The sequence below is a fragment of the Trachurus japonicus genome, chromosome 6, assembly GCF_045865225.1.
Source record: "Trachurus japonicus isolate A0001 chromosome 6, Traja_1.0".
NCBI lineage: Eukaryota > Metazoa > Chordata > Actinopteri > Carangiformes > Carangidae > Trachurus > Trachurus japonicus.
Genome location: NC_140912.1, coordinates 31,320,700 through 31,341,124, shown reverse-complemented (window position 1 = coordinate 31,341,124; position 20,425 = coordinate 31,320,700). Strand labels below are relative to the sequence as shown.

The window sequence follows — 20,425 nt, the reverse complement described above, 5'->3', positions numbered from 1 at the left end:
ATTCTGGGTAAATTATTTACCAGCTGTGTTGGTTGTTTACTGCTGTACGAAGCCATGGATACACAGACAGAAAAAGCAAATGATTAAAAAGAGGAACATGACTACTGTTACTGTGTTCGATCGTAAAAAACGCTCCCTGCTGATATTGACGACTGTAAAACGTTATGGCAGAAACAAACTCTGAACCTCAATAACATAAATGTTTGTTTCACCAGAATAATTAACACGAATTGGGCAGTAAACAAGTGCAAATAACTATGTTTGGCTCACACCAAATACTGTACAGATATTAATAAAAAATCCTAAACTGAGGAATAAAGTGGTTTGAATTTACTGTCGTCCAGCTTTTATTGTTGACATATGGTGACACAAACAGGCTGAAGCCGGTACTGCACCCAAACACCAACACCAACAGGAGGAGACAGTGTCAGTGTTTGACATTTGATTTTACTTAAATAAAAAAAATGTACAACACATTTTAACAACAAATATCATTTCATTTAAAAACTTTACACCGATTTGTACAATGACACCATTTTATAAAACCCTTACATCTGTTACGTACCTCAAAAAAAAAGAAAAGAAAAGAAAAAAGCACAAACTGAGGAAGAGCAGGACCTTTTAAAACAGACGTTCAGGAATCGCACCAAACAAAAAGTCTGAACGAGGCAACATGGCATTAACAACTGCAAAAAATGAAAACTCTAAAACATTTTAACAAGAAACAAAATTAAATACTACAAAAGATTTGGCAATGAAAGAGCTTTGCCCCTGATCACACTAGAAAGATTATTTATCAGTGTACTTTTTAATCTAAACTTTGATATAAGGTTGAACTGGATGTTTCAAATGTTTTATTTGGTGAATGCATTTTATTATATTTTTAACTACTTTAGTTTTATAATTAAGTTCATTGAGCTAAAAAGGAGAACTTCCTCCAGTTCGGACAGTTTGTCTTTGAACTCAACTATCTCATAGAAATTGCATCCGCAAATACTATATACTACATTATGTGCAAATATAGCCAAATATATTGATTAGTCAATTGACAGAATGTTAGTCAGCAACTTTTTTGACAATCATTTTACAGTCTGTCGAACATTCATGTGTTGAGAAGGTGAATATTTTAATAGTTGGTAACATCTGATGCGTCAACTTTTACTTGAGGAAATATTTTCTGATGTTTTATGGACCAACGATTAAGTGACTGAAAAACAACTGGCTTATAACTACTATTACTACTTGATAGTAAATTGTTGAAGTGAATTTGGCATGAAATAGAAGATAAAAAGCTTGTGTGCCAGCTTTCAGAATAATGTTATATTGAGGGACGGAAAAGATTTTATCTTCAGGATTTAAACAGCAGTGTTTTAGCTGCTGCAAAACGTGTTTCAACCCTGACAGATTTCATGGAAATTATAACAAAATATCTGTGCTATCACAACCATATATCTTAAAGAATTGAAAACTAAGACCTTAAGTACATTTCAATTAAAAATATAAATGAAAAGACTTAAATCTAAGAGTCTCGTTTAGGTCAGATTGATGGCAATACCGGCAACAATTTGTGTTTTTTATGACACCTGCTGAAAAAGTAAAAAGAACAAAAGCCAAAGCAAAAAGACAATGTAATATTTTAGCACGTTTAGCTTTAGCCAATTACCTTTACAAAGCAAGATTTAAATCAGAGGCTAAAACAGAACAGAAAAAAAACTAAAATATTTATTTGTTATGAAAGAAAGCTAAACCCTAAAAGCTATCTGAAAACCACTTGTTGAGCTTTGAGATCAAAATATCTTAAACAGAAACTTCAATACTTCAGCTTTTTAAGCACCTTAGCTTATTGGCTATGTAAGAAAAAATACCTTGGCTTTTGTTGTTGTTGTTTTTTTAATTTATCTTCTTCTCATCAATTTGCTTTCTCTGATCTTAAAAAGAAACCTGTAAGTTAAAAAAAAAAAGTATAAAGCTTAACAAAATGAAACTTCAATATTTGCTACAGGTTCTATTTGTTCTGTTAGCGCTTACGTTTTAGCTTTTAACGCGGACAAAAAAAAGCTGACATTTATGCTCTGGTTTACATCAACTGCTGCACAGGAAACAGTCATAAAACATTCACATAGAAACCAAACAGTCTTTTGCCATCACATAAAAAAACAACAACACGCTGTAATATGAGCTGATTGTAAGGCTTAGCTGTTCAATACAATACAGAGTCATTTCATAAAGTTTTTACAGTTCCCTGAAGACGCTAATGTAAATCAATCAATGAGGTTTAAACACGATTATCTGAGTACAACACTGTAAAAACAACTGTCCAGAAAAAAGTCCTTAGTTTTTATTTTATTTTATTTTATTTTATGTGGCTGAAATATAAAGAGTTTTAATGAATTTCAATGTAACATTATTGGTATTAGGAAATCTCACTGTGATTTGTCGTTTTCTATTTATTTACTAATTTATTTTCACCGAATAGAAAAAGAAAAAGAAATCTCTGCAGTTATAGCTCCTCCTGCTTTTCTCTGTTTTATAACAAAATGTCACTGCCTGATGATGGACATTTGTATATTTATTGAGAAAATGACCAGCTACATGATTTTTAAAAATAATATTTAGTTTAAGTTCAGTATGTTTAGAAACTGATAAGGATAAGAACACTGTCAATTGATTTTTAAGTACTTTTTCCAAATTGTTGAGTCTATAAAATGTCAAAATAGTGAAAAATGTCCATCACAGTTTCCCGTAGTCCAACCAACAGTCCTTAAGGCCAAAGATATTCAGTTTACAATGATGTAAAACAGAGAAAGCAATAAATTCTTACACGCTACGACCATATTCAGGCTTTTTTAACTTTAATTTATATTTTATCTGTGATTGGTTTTTGTTGTAATTGTGTTTTTATATAATTTAATGTAAAAAAAAAAAAAAAAAGTTTCATATTTCAAGTCTGATTCAACAAACTCTCTCGTTTCATACACATGAACCCGACCTGTTTAATGCTCAGGTGGATATTTAACTCATTAGCATAATCAATGATCATCATATAAGGCTGCCTTTCATTCACGAACACGTAACATACGAGTTAAAAGTAAAAGTACAAACCTCGAAGCTTCAAGTCTGCTGTTGGAGGTCAGTAAAAGACAGAAACATGAAGTCACGACTAACAATAATAACATTTACAGTGCATCTGTTCAGGCTACAGGAGGATAAATGCTCACTTGGAGGATATATTGTGACGTACGGCAGGTCATGTGACTCTGTCAGGTGTTTTAACCCGAGGACAAAAAGAAAAAAAAAACCTGCAAAGACCCTGAGGAGGGAGAGAAACGTGGAAGCTGCAGTGACGACATCTGCCGATAGAAAAAAACAAAATCTACAAATATTCTCAGTAACTTGGCTGCTACAGCGATACAGGGAAGACGATTTTAACTTTGCATGAAGTTGGTTGTACATGTGTCTATCAATTTATTCATCAATTCCAGCTACAAATCATTTTAAATGGCTCACAATGAGTCTGTTCGTATGACTGAGCGATTGTAAAGTAAACTTTTTAAGATTTAATGCAATTTTTTTTGTTAAAATCGCTGATTCTTCCGATGTGAACAAACGAGATTAAGAAAAACGACTTCCCTGCAGGTATTTTCCACAATAAAAGCGCGATTGAAAAGTGACAGAAGGGGCGACAGATTATGCCCTGTGAGCTGCCGAGAGGCTTTTATTGTGAAGGGTTGTGTTTCATTTAGCGTAATTAAACGGAGCAACAAGAAATCACCAGTGTGTGTGTGTGAGAGAGTTTTAAAGAGTGTTTTCAGCAGAGTGTATGAAATGTCATGTAATAATCCCAGCCCTCCTCAGTGTTCGTTACCATACATGATGATAATTTAAAAAGAAGCCTATGTTTAAGAATTTTTTAAAAAGTTCTTTCCTCTGACTTTTAACTTTACGTTCCTGGTTTGAGTGATTCTGATGTGAAGTCGGTGATTGGCTGGAGTCAGGTTGTTGTGTGTCAGTGTTAAGTCTGGAGTGACGTCACCGCTGAGAGAGGGAGACAGAGAGAGGAAGTGACACGGGTGTGGGGGCGGCCATCTTGGCAAGGCGTCATTACGTGTCTGGGCTGGAGGCGGCGGCGACGCCCAGGATCTTGTTGTACTGGGTGAAGATGGCTTCGAAGGCCTCGTCTCTGTGCATCATGGCGCCGAAAACCATCGGCTGAAACGGACGTTAAAGCACTTTAAATCATTTTATTTTAGTTGCCATAGCAACATTAAAGCCACCACACACACTCAAGTCTGTTACAAAGCTGCTTTCATTATTTGTCACATCAGAGCGTCGTCTGACCCCTCTCTTCTTACCTTCTGGGTGGATGGCGTTGCTATGGAGATGCCCATCCCAGATCCTGGCAGCACCGACAAAACTTTGTACTGAGAGAAACAGAGAGGGGAAAAAATTCAAATCCACGCAAACTTTATCGACACGAACCATCAACATCAATCAGACAGTGACAGAGAAGTTTCCTCGTCCTCTCAGAAACTAGATTCAGGTCTTGAACTAAAATTAAATTTAAAAACAAAGAAGTACTTTAAAGGCGGACTACGCGCAGCGGCCATCTTGCCTCGGTTCACTCACTCCGACTCTGGCTGCAGTAAAGTAGACGATCCAGTCATCTGCACTAAAAATCTCCTTATGACTCTGTGAAATTTTGATCGTACATAGATATTACTTTTACTCTTTGCACAATGTTACTTTCATAGAAAAGTACATGATTAAAATTGTTTGTGGTTTTTAAGTATGCAGCATCATAACTGCATTTCTGACGTTCATAACAAACCAAACTGTTTGAAAAACGGTCAAAAAGACTGAGCAACTTCTGGTTATTTAAGTAGAACATGAACTATAGGCTTAATGCTCTGAGGGAGCGAGCGGGCTGAGCCAAGATGGCGGCCGTGTGGCAATATCAAATTAGTCTTCTTATATATATGGCTCCAACCTATAAAGATGACGTAAGAACCTGAGATGGTGAAATTTCAATGGGAGTTGTAGTTTTAGAAAACAAAAACAAAACTTGATTAGGACCAATTAGACCTGACAGGCCACATGTTTTGTTATTTATGATGAAGTATTGTTTAATCTCTGTATAAAACAAGAGTCAGTAAACGGAGAACAGATTATTTGATGTTTGTACCTTCTGGATTTCTTTGATATCGACCAGTTTGATGACTTTGTTCCTCTTGGACGACCCCGACCTGGAGCTGGAGCTCTCGAAACACAGATAACTGAAGATACAGAGGAGGAGATTCAGTTTGCACAGATGTATCTTAAACAATACTAGTTTAAACTTAAACATATAATAATAAACACTGTGATCAGAGTGCAGTTAAATAACGGACTCACTTCTCCGTGACGTAGAGGACGCCGTTGCGGATGTAGTCTGTCGGTGTCCTCCGGTCTCTGTTGATGAGGCAGCAGCGCCAACCGTTCTCACAAACTGAAACAGAAATAAAAAAAAATGTTTTACAGTTTTTTCTTTGTCTGTGTTTTATTTTCAATGGTTGGTCCATGAGAAGATCTAAAAACCATCTGTGTGTAGTTTTCCATCTCGTCTCTGCAGCTCTAGTAACAACAGGTCGGTGTCAGCCAATCAGAGAAGAGGAGGAGGCTCTGAGCCTCTCTTCTGATTGGCTGACTTTTCTGAGTGATCCAATTAAAAAACAGAGCAGATTTCAGAATAAAACACTCAGAGAAACCAAATCCTGCAAGTTGTTGGATGGTGGGTCCAGGTGGTGAGGGGGCGGGGCTTAGTTGTGACATCACAAAGTGACAGGAAGTCCTGACGACTGGTTTTAAGGCTCAGTTTCTGAATACAGGCTGTGTGCATTTCTCTGTGGACTGAGGCTTTGATACTTTCACAGTATTAATATAGAACCTAGAGCTGCTTTATAATCACACTACACATGGACATCTACCTTTATACTGTATGGAGCTTTAACACAAACATCTACCTTTATACTGTATGGAGCTTTAATACAAACATCTACCTTTATACTGTATGGAGCTTTAATACAAACATCTACCTTTATACTGTATGGAGCTTTAACACAAACATCTACCTTTATACTGTATGGAGCTTTAACACAAATATCTACCTTTATACTGTATGGAGCTTTAATAGAAACATCTACCTTTATACTGTATGGAGCTTTAACACAAACATCTACCTTTATACTGTATGGAGCTTTAACACAAATATCTACCTTTATCATCTACCTTTATACCGTATGGAGCTTTAATACAAACATCTACCTTTATACCGTATGGAGCTTTAACACAAACATCTACCTTTATACTGTATGGAGCTTTAATACAAACATCTACCTTTATACTGTATGGAGCTTTAACACAAACATCTACCTTTATACTGTATGGAGCTTTAACACAAACATCTACCTGAGCTTTGAGGTGTTCATCATCTCACCTGGTAGGGGGCGCTCACTCTCCGACAGGTTGAAGACTTCATGAAAAGCTCCTCTCTTGGTGCTGTAGTATCGTCCTCCGTCCTCGTCTCTGCCGACGCCCAGAGGAGCCGCTACACTGACGCTGCCTCGACCTCCGCCACTAGTGACCTGTACAGGTGGACAGGGAGGAGGGGAGGGGAGGGATTAGCCAATCAGCTAAAGTGCTGAAGAGTGAAGCTGCTGAAGAAGAAGAAGAGGAAGAAGATAAAAAAAGAATAAGAGGAAAAAAGAAGAGCAAGAGGAGAAAGAAGAAGATGAAAAGGAAGAAGACAAAGAAAGGTAATAATAAGAAGATGATGAAAAAGAAGAAGAGGAAGAAGAGAAAAAAGATAAAGGAAGAAGAGAAAGAAGAAGATAAAATAAGAAGAGGAGGAGAAAGAAGATGAAAAGGAAGACGAAGAAAGGGAATAAGAAGAAGAGGAAAAAAGAAGAACAAGAGGAGAAAGAAGAAGATGAAAAGGAAGTCGAAGAAAGGGAATATGAAGAAGATGATGATAAAAAAGAAGAGGAAGAAGAAAAAGAGTAAAAAGAAGAAGAAAAAGAGGAAGAAGAAGAGAAAGAAGATGAAAAAGAAGAAGAAGAGGAGGAAATAGGAGAGGAACCTGTCCCGTCTTACCTGAACTTTGACCTCAGGTGGATCTGACTGTCTAAACCTGAGTCTGTCCTGGGGGGCGGAGCTACAGGATGGGGGAGGGAGGGGGGTATGTAGGAGGTGGGGTGGGGGGGCATTAAGGCCCAAAGAGGAGGTGGACTGACGACGGGAGGTCTCACTCTGTTGTTCACGATCACTATTATTGATCATTGGCAGCTGATCGGTCTGATCCACTATCGGTAAACTACCTACAGTACAAACTACGACTGACTCTACACTGTGAACACACACACACACACACCGTCACACACACACACACACACACACACACACCGTCACACACACACCAGCAGCAGCATCATCCTACCTGTTCACACTCAGAGAGCTGTGAGAGGAAAAACACAACAGCTCAGAGACGTGAAACCAGTCAGAACCAGTTGGAACCGGTGCAGAGATCAATGATCCAGGTTCTGGTTGTGATTGATCCTGACACTCAGAAACAATGGACTGAACTTCAACTCACTGGATGTCCGCTTATTTATTATGAATAACTTTTTTTTAATTCTATTTTTTTTGGTATTTTACAGTGTAATCACAACATTTTTCGTTTATCTTATACTAACTTGTATATTTGTACATGAATAGCTACAAAAACCTTTATTTTTCATCCTCACCTTCTCTGTTCTTGGAGCGACTGTAACGTATCAGATCAATAAAGTTCAACTGGTTTGAATTATTAAACTGTGACCGTTTTCTCTGATGTTTCTTTTACATTAAATGAGTTTTTCACGTCATTTTAAGTTAAAAACGTCGTTCTCTGAGAAAAGAAGTTCAAAAATTTAAACTTTCTGAGACATCTTGTTGTTCCACAATCATGTAAATCTACATATTTAATACTTGTTATCTATCGGTCCTCTGTTTTTATGGACTTTTTGTGCGAACTGTTTTATGTTTGGGGATGTTTGGGGATGAAATCTAGCAACAGCGCGGTCCGGTGTATTTACACTGAGCACTCATGTACTCAGTGTCCATTATTATGCATTGTCCTGTCTTAATAAACAAATAAATGTAAATGTAAATACATGTTAAAATAACTGAGGACTGTGTTTTATTAAAAATCAAATTGTAACATCAGATCAAACTGGATTTTATCTGTATTTTAAAACATCGTAAACTTCTACGTTACAGATTAAATAAGTTTTTTAATGCACTATTTGAATTGTTTTATATTATAGAAAATGAACTTTGGTGTAATTAACCTTTAATGATGTTTACTGTGTGTTTTTCTGTGGTACTGACCCGTCGGCTCAGCGTGGCGCCGCCTCGCTCCTTCAGCTGCAGGTCGGTCGGCAGGTTGGTCCAGATGATGAAGGGCGTGTCGAAGCGCTGACGCAGCTTAGGACAACTCTTAAAGATGAAGTCGATGATGAAGAACTTAATGCCTGCGTACACAGCTGAGGAGGAGGAGGAGGAGGAGAGAGGAGGAGAAAGAGGAGGAGGAGGGGGTGAAGGAGGAGGAGGAGGTGGGAGGAGAGAGGAGGAGGAGGAGGAGGAAGAGGGGGTGAAGGAGGAGGAGGAGGAGGTGGGAGGAGAAGGAGGAGGAGAGAGGAGGAGGAGGAGGAGGAGGTGGGAGGAGGAGGAGGAGGAGGAAGAGGGGGTGAAGGAGGAGGAGGAGAGAGGAGGAGGAGGAGGAGGAGGAGGAGGAGGAAGAGGGGGTGAAGGAGGAGGAGGAGGAGGTGGGAGGAGAAGGAAGAGGAGGAGGAGGTAGAAGAGGAAGAGACGGAGGAAGAGGAGGTGAAGGAGGAAGGAGGAAGAAGAGGATAAGAAGGAAGAAGGTGGAGGTAGAGGAGGAGAAGGAGGAGGAAGAGGAGGAGGTAGAAGAGGAAAAGAAGGAGGAGAGGAGGGAGAAGGAGGAGGAAGGGGTAGAAGAGGAAGAGGAGGAGAAGGAGGAAGAAGGAGGAGGAAGAGGAGGAGGTAGAAGAGGAAGAGGAGGAAGAGAAGGAAGAAGGAGGAGGTAGAAGAGGAGGAGGAAGAGAAGGATTAGGAGGACAAGGAGAAGGAAGGAGGTGGAGGAAGAGGAGGTGAAGGAGGAAGAAGGAGGAGGAAGAGGAGGAGGTAGAAGAGGAAGAGAAGGAGGAGGAGGAAAGAGTAGAAGAGGAAGAGGAGGAAGAAGAGAAGGAGGAGGAGGAGGAAAAAGAGGAGGAGGAAGAGGAGAAGGAGGAGGTGGAAGAAAGAGGAGGAAGAAGAGGAAGAAGTGGAGGAAGAAGAGGAGGAGAAGAAGGAGGAATTTATTTAAAACGTCGTTTTTGTTGATGTTCATTTTGTTGTGATGTCAGAGAGGACAACTGACGGTCGTGTGAGGTCGTGTGAGGTCGTGTGACAGTAATAAACTGAACGTGTTTTTTTGTGAAAAGGGAAACGTACCGATGAAGAATCCCAGCAGTTTGTACGGCAGCAGGCAGGAGGAGACGAAGGCCAACCACAGACCCACGTACAGTTTCTGGGTCAACTCAGGCTGCACCCACATGAACAGACTGCACACACACACACACACACACACGGTATTAGATGTGTGTATGTTTGCACCATCATGCCTCTGTGTGTGTGTGTGTGTGTGTGTGTGTGTGTGTGTGAACTCACTTCTTGATCTTCTCCAGGATGTTGGCCATCCTCCCAAACAGATTCTGTGTGACGACAAAAACAACAAAAACAGCATCTGAGTTTCTGTGGAGGCGAAGATCTCTGAGTCCGACGTGAAACAGAGGAAACTAACGAGAGGTTTTAGTCACGACGACAAACAAAAGATTTAATTTTTTTTTTATTAACTTATGTTGGGATAAATAAACTTTTGGTTTATTTTCAGTTTTTAGATTACAGGTAATACTCAGAAAATTAGAATATCGTGAAAAAGTTAATTCATTTAAGTAATTCAACTTAAAAGGTGAAATGAATATATTATTTAGACTCATAACAGGCATTGCAAGATATTTCAAGCTTTTATTTGTTAGAATTTTGATTATTATGGCTTACAGCTTATGAAAACCCCAAAATCAGAATTAGAATATCGTGAAAAAGTTCAATGTTGTAGCTCAAATTGTCACAGCCTCGTCAGCCAATTAATCCAAAACACCTGCAAAGGGTTCCTGAGCCTTTAAAAGCTCTCTGTCTGGTTCAGTACAGTTCGCAATCATGGGGAAGTGAATGAACTTTTTCACGATATTCTAATTTTCTGAGTATTACCTGTAGAAAATACATGTTTTAACTTGTGTTGTGAAGCTAATTTCTGGTTTTATTCTGCTCTTTAAAATTCTGCTGCGTCTTGTTCTCCCTCTTCAGGTGTTTACAAACCATCTTCCTGTTTACAACATCATCATAAACATCCTGTTTCATGTTGTTTATCTTGTTCCACAGCTGAGATATAATCACAACGATTAAAACAACTTCATCCACAAACTCTGAAACCTCTGGAGAAACGTCCTCTGTGCCCTCAGGATGTAAGTTTATATAATATAAGTTTCATAAATGTCTTTGTTTTTTGTTTTTTGTTTGATACCTGAGATATGAAGCAGGATTTAAAGGAATAGTTCACCAAAAAAATTAAATTCAGTCATTAGTGTCTCACTCTCATGCTGATGAAGACTCCGGAGTAGTTTTTTATTCCTCAAAGTGCATCTGGAGACCCGGGAGGCCGGTTCCTAGTCCAACCAAAACTTTATATGAAAGTCAATAGGGCCCGACACAAAAACGTCCATAAAACTACACAAAAACCATTTAATATTCCTCCACACTGCTCGTCCGCTGCAATCCAAGTGTCCTGAAGGGAGATAGTCCAGAGTTTACTGGAAACAACGTCATTTAGGACATTTTTACAGCCTAAATTATTCCTCATATAAAGTTTTTGTAGGACAACGAACCGGCCTCCCGGGTCTCCAGATGCACTTTGAGGAATAAAAAACTGACTGAATTTCATTTTTTGGTGAACTATTCCTTTAACTTCAGGGTTAACTCTGGGTTTTCAGTCCTGCTACAGACTCGTCCTTCACTTTATTGCATCCCCGGCCTTGTTACCTTATCACCATGGTAACTGATGCTGATGCTGATGATGGACTCCTCACCTGAGCTTTCTGAGCCACGTCCAGAACCAGCTGGAACTTCTCCGACACCGTCAGATCTTCTTTAGGAGGCTCCTGCAGAGAGAAACGGAGCCGATCGATCAGATCTGATCAATAACCTGTGACTGAGTGACCTGTCCAGCAGGCGCCATGACGACGGACAGACGGACAGACAGACGGATTCTCACCAGAGGCTCCGACACTTCCGGTACGATGCTCCACTGGATCCTCCAGCCTCTGGCAGCAGTGCATCATGGGAACAGGACAGGGGACACATGAGATCAACAACGAAACACTTAATAAAGGATAATTACCGTTTTTTACAATCTGGACCTTATTTCTAGCATAAAATACGATCATTTCCTCACCCAGATAACTTTGGTGTCATTACAAGTCGTTCTGATGAAATGAGCTCCAGCCGAGAGCCGCGTATATCCGTATAATGTGAGTCTACAGCGCAATGCAGCCTCTAAATAACACATTATCTGCCATGAAACTCCTTCATTCACCAATATTTTGTTATAATACACTAGTGCTATTCCCCTCTGAGTCCGGGGTTAGCTGTTATCAACATCCGGGGTCTGTAGGTTGACCTACTGACCTCTGACCCGAATGCCGAAGCAGAATGATTATTATCAGAATGAGCCGCGCAGCGCTCAGAGATGACATCATCCAGGTCAGAGGTCAGTAGGTCCACCTACAGACCCCGGATGTTGATAACAGCTAACCCCGGACTCAGAGGGGAATAGCACTAGCCTATCAGAACTAAATATTGGTGAAATGAACGAGTTTCTCTGCAGATAATGTGTTATTTAGAGGCTGCATTCTGCTGCCCTGTAGACTCCATTATACAGATATACGCGGCTCTCGGCTGGAGCTAATTTCATCACAACGACTTGTAATGACACCAAAGTTATCTGAGGGAGTAAATTATGGTATTTTATGCTAGAAATAAGGTCCAGATTGTAAAAAAAACGGCAATATCTCTTTAAAAGTACAGATTCCCACTGAAGTATCGACTCTGTGATTGGCTGACGAGGTAGAGAGGGGGCGGGGCTTAGACCACTGACCTGGAGATGAGGTAATTTAAGGAGAGGCGCAGGATGGCGAGGAACAGGAACATGGGGACGACCCAGCCGTGCCACGCCGCGTACATGTAGAACTACACACACACAGAGAATACATTGTGTTGGTAGATCAAAGACAAACACTGAGCCTCAGGCCAGGTGTGTGTGTGTGTGTGTGTGTGTGTGTGTGTGTGTGTGTGTGTGTGTGTGTGTGTGTGTGTGTGTGTGTCCTCACGATGAAGGCGATGGCCGACGTGTAGACGGAGAACCAGCTGGACAGAGCAGACAGGTTCCTCGTGAAGTTGGTCACAGGTCTGAATCCTCGCTCTACAGACAGGAGGAACAAACAAACCGACCAATCAGAGGCCGAGGAACTGAAACTGACACTGAAACTTCTAAAAAAAATCTAAAACGACGTCACGTGACCCAGGTGTTGGTGTTTATTTAGAGAGTGAAAAGCAAAAGTTTCCTCATTTCTGACAGAAACATTGAAGCAGGTAAAGGTGGGAAAACCAGTATCAGTGCAGCGCAGGATTGTGATATTTTGTGGTAACTGACAAACACAAAGAATCGATTTATTGATTAAATTACAAAATATGAATTGAAATTTGAAGCAAGTGAAATCTAAAGTCCATCACAGTTTCCCTCTCAGATTATTCACAGTTTCAAAAAAAAGAAAAATAATCAAAATGTGTCTGAAAATGTTTCTGAAGGATCATTAAATAGTCATAATAACATACTGAGACTTATAGGTATAGTAATAATATTGTATCGTGGGGCCTCTAGTTCATTTAGTTTATTCAAAATTGACAAAAAGCCCATAAATACAAGATAAACAAGGAAAAGCTATAATAATTTAAAGAAGTACTCACTGAGTCGTCTCATGTTTTCAGTCAATCTGTGAAACAGAAACTAGTTCATTATTCATTATCAAACACAAACAGTTACAGGTTCAGGTGACGTGTACCTGCTGTTGTTATAATATAATAATAATGAATAAATAAATAAACTTTAGTTATACAGCACTTATCATAACTGAAATACAAAGAGCTTCACAACAAGAAATAAAAACTACAGATGAACAATAACTGTTTTTGTTTTTTTTTGCTCCAATAACCGACAACTTCCTGCTTCTTGTTACCGATGCCAATACCATTAACATTTACATTCACACCTGAGGTTTAGAAAGGCTGAGACGTGGTGAGTAAAGATGAATTTAACTTTAAAGTTCTGCCTCTGACTCAACACAATAATATAACCAAACCAACAGACCAACAGAACAGTTATAACTCTTCAAAAACCAACATTTGTTATTGTTTCAAAAAGACTGAAAACGGGTGAAATCAGGGCGATGTTGGCTCATTAAAATTGGCTCTAGTGATCGGTAAAAAAATTATTTTGTCCAATTATTATCAGCCAATATTGGGCCGATAATTATCTGTACTGATAGTTATTGTGCATCCCTAATAAAACCCTAGCAACCAAATTAAAGGACGAGACAAAACAACAAAACATACATTCTAAAGAAAAATCAAAACTAAAAGAAAAGTTAAAGGGATAGTAGCATTTATTTAAAGTGGGGTTGTATGATCTACAAATAGCCCCTAAGTACTTTAATTGCAGCAGAAGACTCTCTGCACTCCTCCCGTTAGCAACGCCAGCCCATAATAGCCCTGCCCAGAGATTTACAACATACATTGTTGTGAATGGACCCAAAGAAATGGCCTATTTTCGCGGCCTAGAAGAGGTTTTACCTGAAAAAAAAAATACACAGTTCCATTGTTCGCTATAATATAATTTTTTCCAGCCCCTCAAAGTGCAGGAAAAACACAGTTTTTATTTGGACCTAACTAACTCACGTATCCCTCCGCCCAGGGTTAGCGCCCGCCGATCAGCAGTTGGTTTTAGGCCGTGAAAATAGGCCGTTTCTTTGGGTCCATTCACAACAATGTATGTTGTAAATCTCTGGGCAGGGCTATTATGGGCTGGCGTTGCTAACGGGAGGAGTGCAGAGAGTCTTCTACTGCAATTAAAATACTTAGAGGCTATTTGTAGATCATACAACCCCACTTTAAATAAATGCTACTATCCCTTTAATCTTCACAAGAATAAAGAACCAAATATTTAGTCAAACTATTTAAAAAGGTCTGATAGAAGCTCCTCCACGTGTCTCTCACCTCTTCCCGCTCAGCGGTTCGTCCGTCTCCTCCGTCTTCTCCTCCGGCTGGAAGCGGAAGTCTTCGATGTAAACGCCGACGCGCTCGTAGAGCCACTTGAGGAAACTGTCGGACAGAGTTTCCTTCTGTTTCTCTGAGGATGAACGAAAACAAAACGAAACAAACGAACAAATGTTATCGTCGTTTAGACTTTATTCATGTTTTCACTTTTCAGGTGTGAGGTGCTGGTGCAGCTCACCTGTAGCGCCGGCTGCAGGCGGAGGGGGAGGGGGAGGGGACGGGGACGGGGCTTTAGGCGGCAGAGACGGCGAGTCCTCAAGTCTTAGAGAAAAAAAATCAATGAATCAGTGAGTGAGTGATGTCACGTGTAAACCAGCAGCTGCACTGGGGGATGGGGGGAGGGGGGGTGGTTGGAGAGGGGATGGGGAAGATTAGGATTGATGTATCTATAATATGTATTTATTATTGTTGTATTGTTGTTTATTATTGTTCTTTTAGCCCTGAATTCACTTTATATTTTTATATTCTTATATCTATCTGTTTTTTTTTATGTATGATCAGTACTGTGCTGCTGCTGGAACCTCAATTTCCCTGAGGGTAACCTTCCAAGGGATTAATAAAGTACTATCTATCTATCTATCTATCTATCTATCTATCTATCTATCTATCTATCTATCTATCTATCTATCTATCTATCTATCTATCTATCTATCTATCTATCTATCTATCTATCTATCTATCTATCTATCTATCTATCTACCTACCTACCTATCTATCCAGGGTTCCTACAGCTTAAGCCAGGTTAAATTTAAGACTTTTTAAGACTTTTTTAATGCCACTTGAAATGAAATTTAAGACCAACTTCATAATAAACACAAATGCAGAAAAAATAGGAAAAAAACACCACATCAATTACACAGGGTTATAGGGACAATTTTACCCACTTTCCTACTGTATGTGATCTAAGGTAAAGTGATTGCTACATGAACATTGGATTGTGTCTCTTTCCAGCTGTCCTTTCAAAATAAATGCATAAAAAGTCCGGAAAAGAGAAAACACTGACTCGGGAGCTGTTGGCGGTGAGAAACTTCTCCACTAACTTCTCTATGTCGGAATGAATGTTACCAATTATTTTGAGATTTGAGACTAATTACAACCATAAAAATAAAGTTTGGTGTTTTGAAGCACCTGGCTCTCAGGGCGTCGTTGACCCTCTGCTCCAGCTCCAGGCGGCGGCCGCGCTCCTTCTCCAGCTCCTGCTTCAGCGCCTCCACGCTCGACTCCTCCTTCAGCTTCCTCAGCTCCTCCTCTGGGAACACACGGTCACACGGTCACACGTTGATGACATCACCCCCCCAGGTACCCACTCTCTATGTGTTTTTAATTGATTTTATTTATCTATTTATTATAGATGTTTTATTTATTTTTATATTTTTCCTAACTTGCACTTTAAGGACTGCACCCAATTTCGTTGTACTTGTGCAATGACAATAAAGACATTCTATTCAATTTGAGGCAAAGCTACATATTTTTTTTTATTTTATTCAACTGCTCTAAAAAGATTATTTTTATCTTTATTTTTATTGATTAATTCTGTTTTTATTTTGCATTTATTTATTATGATCAATCTGATCTACGGTGGCCCTGAAGGCTCAACTCACTGCAGCTTGAGAAAACACATGTAAACACACAAACCTGCTACAACTTAAAACTCACAGCACAACAGGAAGTGTTGGAGTGTGACATACTTTTCAGAAGGCCGACATTTACATATGAAAAATGCATATATTTTTTTAAATTGGTCTTTTGTAATATTCATATTGAGTTTTTGGTCTTAATTAAATTGTAAAAAGTCATTACAATTAAAAGTAATTTTAGTTAGTTAGTTTTAGTTTATTTCGGACATATTAAGAGAAATAAAACATAATACAGTAATGGACAGACATAACAAATAAATACTTTGCAAAGACAACACATGAACAAAAATAAAATAATTGAAAATAAAGATAATTAGATTTTTTTGTTTGTTTGTTTTTTTTTTTTTCATATCCGAAAGGGAGTGGGAAGAAGTAAAACTTATTTACTTCCACCCCTTATTCATAAATTATCTATCAAGCTTTTCTTGTCATTATAATATACTTAATTAAATAAATAAAGACATTAAATGTTTCATATTGTGTGTAATGGGTCTATATAACGTATTAGTTTCACTCTTTAAATTGAATTACTGACATTAATAAACTTTTCAATGATATTCTCATTTATTGAGATGAACCAAAATGGCGTCGTCAGTATATAGTGATTGATTTCAGACACAGACCATGTTATTGATCAGAACGACTGTTAGTTTCCTCCACACACACATTTTAGTTTTGCTGAGAGTTTATGTAATTTCTGAATTTACAGCATAGTGTGTGTGTGTCTTTGTGTGTTTTCTTCAGCTGCAGTGTGTGTGTGTGTGTGTGTGTGTGTGTGAGTTCATATTTACAACCGTACTGAGATTCAAAAGGAACTTTATGTGCCGACGCGTCTGTGAATGTAAAGTCTCATAAAAAATGAATAAGTGTTTAAATAATAAATTATTTTCACTCAGAGTTTAATGTTTGAACGTGAACGACCCTTTTTTCACGATGACATCATCACCTCTTCATCATCATCATCATCATCATCACAGGTTCCTACTCCTGTTTTATAACGACCGACTTGATTTAATTGCTCTAAATACTATTAATAATTTTATAGAAAGAAACACAATGTCCTTATTCGCCTGTGTGTGTGTGTGTGTGTCAGATGAGGTCGTCAAGGTTATTAATAGCTGTGAGTGTGTGTGTGTGTGTTACATAAACTATATTGACGGATTACCCAGCATGCCGCTGTGCTCCGAGGCGTTTTGTTCTGAAACCATCAAATTAGAAACAGGACAACACTCTCTCTGCTTTTTAGAAATAAATAAATAAATAAAGAATGAATTTACATCTTTGACCTAAAGTAGTTTCACTCACGTAGGAAGTGTTTCTCCAACAGGGCGATCTCCAGGTGACCTTTGACCTCGTTCAGGTCCGTCGTCCTCAAGTCGTCCTGCAGAGCCGCAGAGAACGCACCCGGACCGGCCTGTCGACCAATCAGAGCAGAGAATCAGAACCAGTTTACAGACAGACAGGTGTGTGTGTCGGGCTGAGTGATAAAACCATAACCATAAATAAACCATGAAGTAACTTTTCCTCAATAGAAAGGATAGAAAGTCGATCGGTTTCATTCATTCATGTTTTGACAGACAAGACAAATAATAACCAATTATGAGAGTTGCTTTGAAAGAAAATGTGAAGGAGAACTCAGATGTGTGACAAAACATGTCAACGTCATGTTTACAGACCGTAAATCTATTATGTTGTCTTTGAAAGCTGCTTGAATATAAATTATATAGTATATAGTATGGTGTTATAAAAGGCCATCCTCTTTTATGTGTCGGAAACTGTTGTATAATGTTCGTCATTACATCTGTCATGTTCAATTTTTGACAGAAAATAAATATTTAAAACATGAATGAATGAATGAATTTATTTGGAACGAATGTGTCTAAAATGAAGAAAGAAAAAAAAAAAATATATATATATATCTCAACAAAAATTAATAATCTAAGCATCATCAAATCATAATATGCAAATGTTCGAAATAATATGCAAATGTTCGAAAAAGGAGTGGGAAGAAGCTGTCTATCCATCCATCCATCTATCCATCCATCTATCACATTGTCCCCCTCTGCCGCATTGCAAGCTACTGTTTCCGTGCTTATGTTAACCCTCCCGTAGAATAGTGTATAGGGGTTGAATGGGGTCGTAACATCTATCTATCTATCTATCCATCTCTTTAATTTCACTTGTGAGTATAAGAGAACATTTAAACTTGACAAAAATAGTAATTTGAGTTTTATCGTGAAATATATCGATATCGACTGATGAAACTGAAAAAATAGAGAGAACTAAGCAGAAGCAGGAAGTAACGTCGCCATGGGACCTCGATTCGGAAAAAATCTTGGGAGTCAAAATTTTATTTCGTGATCCGATTGAATTGTGCCATGAGAAAAATATCTGACCTCTACCTGTTTAAAACATCACGTTTCATGCCAAGAAATCAGCAGTTTGTTGTAAAACTACCGTGTCAGTTGGTGACGTATTTTTTGTGGGACACCAGATCTGTAGTCCGTAGAGCAGTCGTCACACTAAATTAGGGTTGTTCGGTATACCGGTACTAGATTGGTACCGGGGTACTGAGGCATTTAAAAAGGTACTATACTGCGCGTAGATGGGACCGGTACTTTCATTTTGCGCCGCCGGCAGCGGTGACGTCGCCACGTGAAGTCGACGCATTGTAATTTGAGCCGAGGCGAGTGAGTGAGTGACTCTCTCTCTCTCTCTCTGTGTTAGTGTGTGAACACAGTGAAAGAGCGCTATGCGGAGATGAATTAACGGAACGATATAGTTGATGGAAGAAAAAAAAGCAGAGTCAATTTGTGGCTTGGTCTTGATTCTGTGGCGTTGCACCACACATTGGTCTACGTATGGGAAATGATAGGTGTGTGTTTCATTTTCATTTCATTCTATAACAATTTTTCCAAAAAATTACAACTGGTCAAAATAACAAAAAAAGATGCAGTGTTTTCAGACCTCAAATAATGCAGTTGATATTCATTTTTAAACAGACCACTAATGATTTAATTTAGGAAGAGTTCAGATTAAAGCAGAAGTAAGTGATATATTTGTGTTAATTTAAGTCTTAAATAGTTACATCTTCCGACAGCAATCACTTACATAGAGTGTTTGGACTGAAACACGGGTCTGTCAGTCACTCTGCTCTGCTCTGAGCCGAGGAGAAAACATTTATCGTATCCTACAGTTTTTATCCAATGAGGAGAGAGAACGGCATGCAGGGCTGTGTGTGCAGCCAAGGAACGCCATGAATGTGGCGACGCAGGGACGAGGACTGTTATGGTGCGTTCAAGGCAACTCGTAACTCGTGTTTTTCCGACCTGTGAAGTCGTACCAGTTTGATCTGGTATGAGTTCACAGGTCGGAAGTTACGAGTGGCCGTTATAGTGACTTTCACAGGCAACAGGTCGGAAAAACACGAGTGGGTTGCCTGGAACACTACAAAGTCGTAAGTTGTGACTTGAAGCTGTAATTTACGATTTCAAAAGCCTGCCTGGAACGCAGCATTAGCGAAAACGACCGGATCGCTTACTTCTGCTTTAATGTGGATGGAAATTTCAATTTTAATCCTGCAGCAGCAGTGATTGTTTATTTATTTACTGATTATATAGTTCTAAGATTTTCTATTAAAATAAAGTCAATAATGACATTTTTTGTGTTCTCTTATTAAGTACCTGGAAAAGTACCGAAAAGTATCGAAAAAAATTTTGGTACCAATACCGGTACCAAAATGTTGGTATCATGACAACACTACACAAAATACATTCTTCTGTTGCCGTTTTACAACAAACTGCTGATTTATTGGCATGAAACGTGATGTTTTAAACAGGTAGAGGTCGGATATTTTTCTCATGGCACAATTCAATCGGGTCATGAAATAAAATTTTGGCGACGTTACTTCTTGCTTCCGCTTCGGCTCTCTGTAACTGTGTGTGTGTGTGTGTGTGTGTGTGTGTGTGTGTGTGTGTGTGTGTGTGTCCTCACCTGGGCGTCACTCTGCTGCTCTCCATCGTCCCTCAGCTCCTCCGACGGCTCTCTGATGGACATACGATGTTTCACCGTGGCCGCCGCCGCCGCCGCCACCGCCCCCTCGTCGGCGCCCTCGGTGTCCGACGTGTTGGGCGACTCGGCCAGATCCAGGAACTCGTCCCGCCTCTGGCCCCGGAACCGGATCTTGTCCAGACGCTTCAGCATCGTAGTGGTGGTGGGCGTCGCCGAGAGACCGCACTCTACCGGGACATGGCCGCCGACCAATCAGC

General features: G+C 39.3%; 1 protein-coding gene across 1 annotated transcript; it reads right to left on the bottom strand.

Annotated features, from left to right (window-relative positions):
* Window positions 1-427: 427 nt before the first annotated feature.
* LOC146986455 (GRAM domain-containing protein 4-like) lies at window positions 428-20,425 on the bottom strand. The gene is made up of 18 exons (XM_085780214.1): window positions 20,151-20,425; window positions 17,463-17,571; window positions 15,649-15,769; window positions 14,699-14,781; window positions 14,461-14,593; window positions 13,156-13,181; window positions 12,519-12,610; window positions 12,287-12,378; window positions 11,405-11,453; window positions 11,220-11,291; window positions 9,745-9,788; window positions 9,529-9,638; window positions 8,404-8,558; window positions 6,473-6,620; window positions 5,392-5,485; window positions 5,183-5,273; window positions 4,353-4,421; window positions 428-4,209 (listed from the first exon to the last, which is right to left on the bottom strand). Exons 1-18 carry the CDS (start codon window positions 20,358-20,360, stop codon window positions 4,102-4,104), a joined length of 1,806 nt encoding a protein of 601 aa, XP_085636340.1. The 5' UTR covers window positions 20,361-20,425; the 3' UTR covers window positions 428-4,101.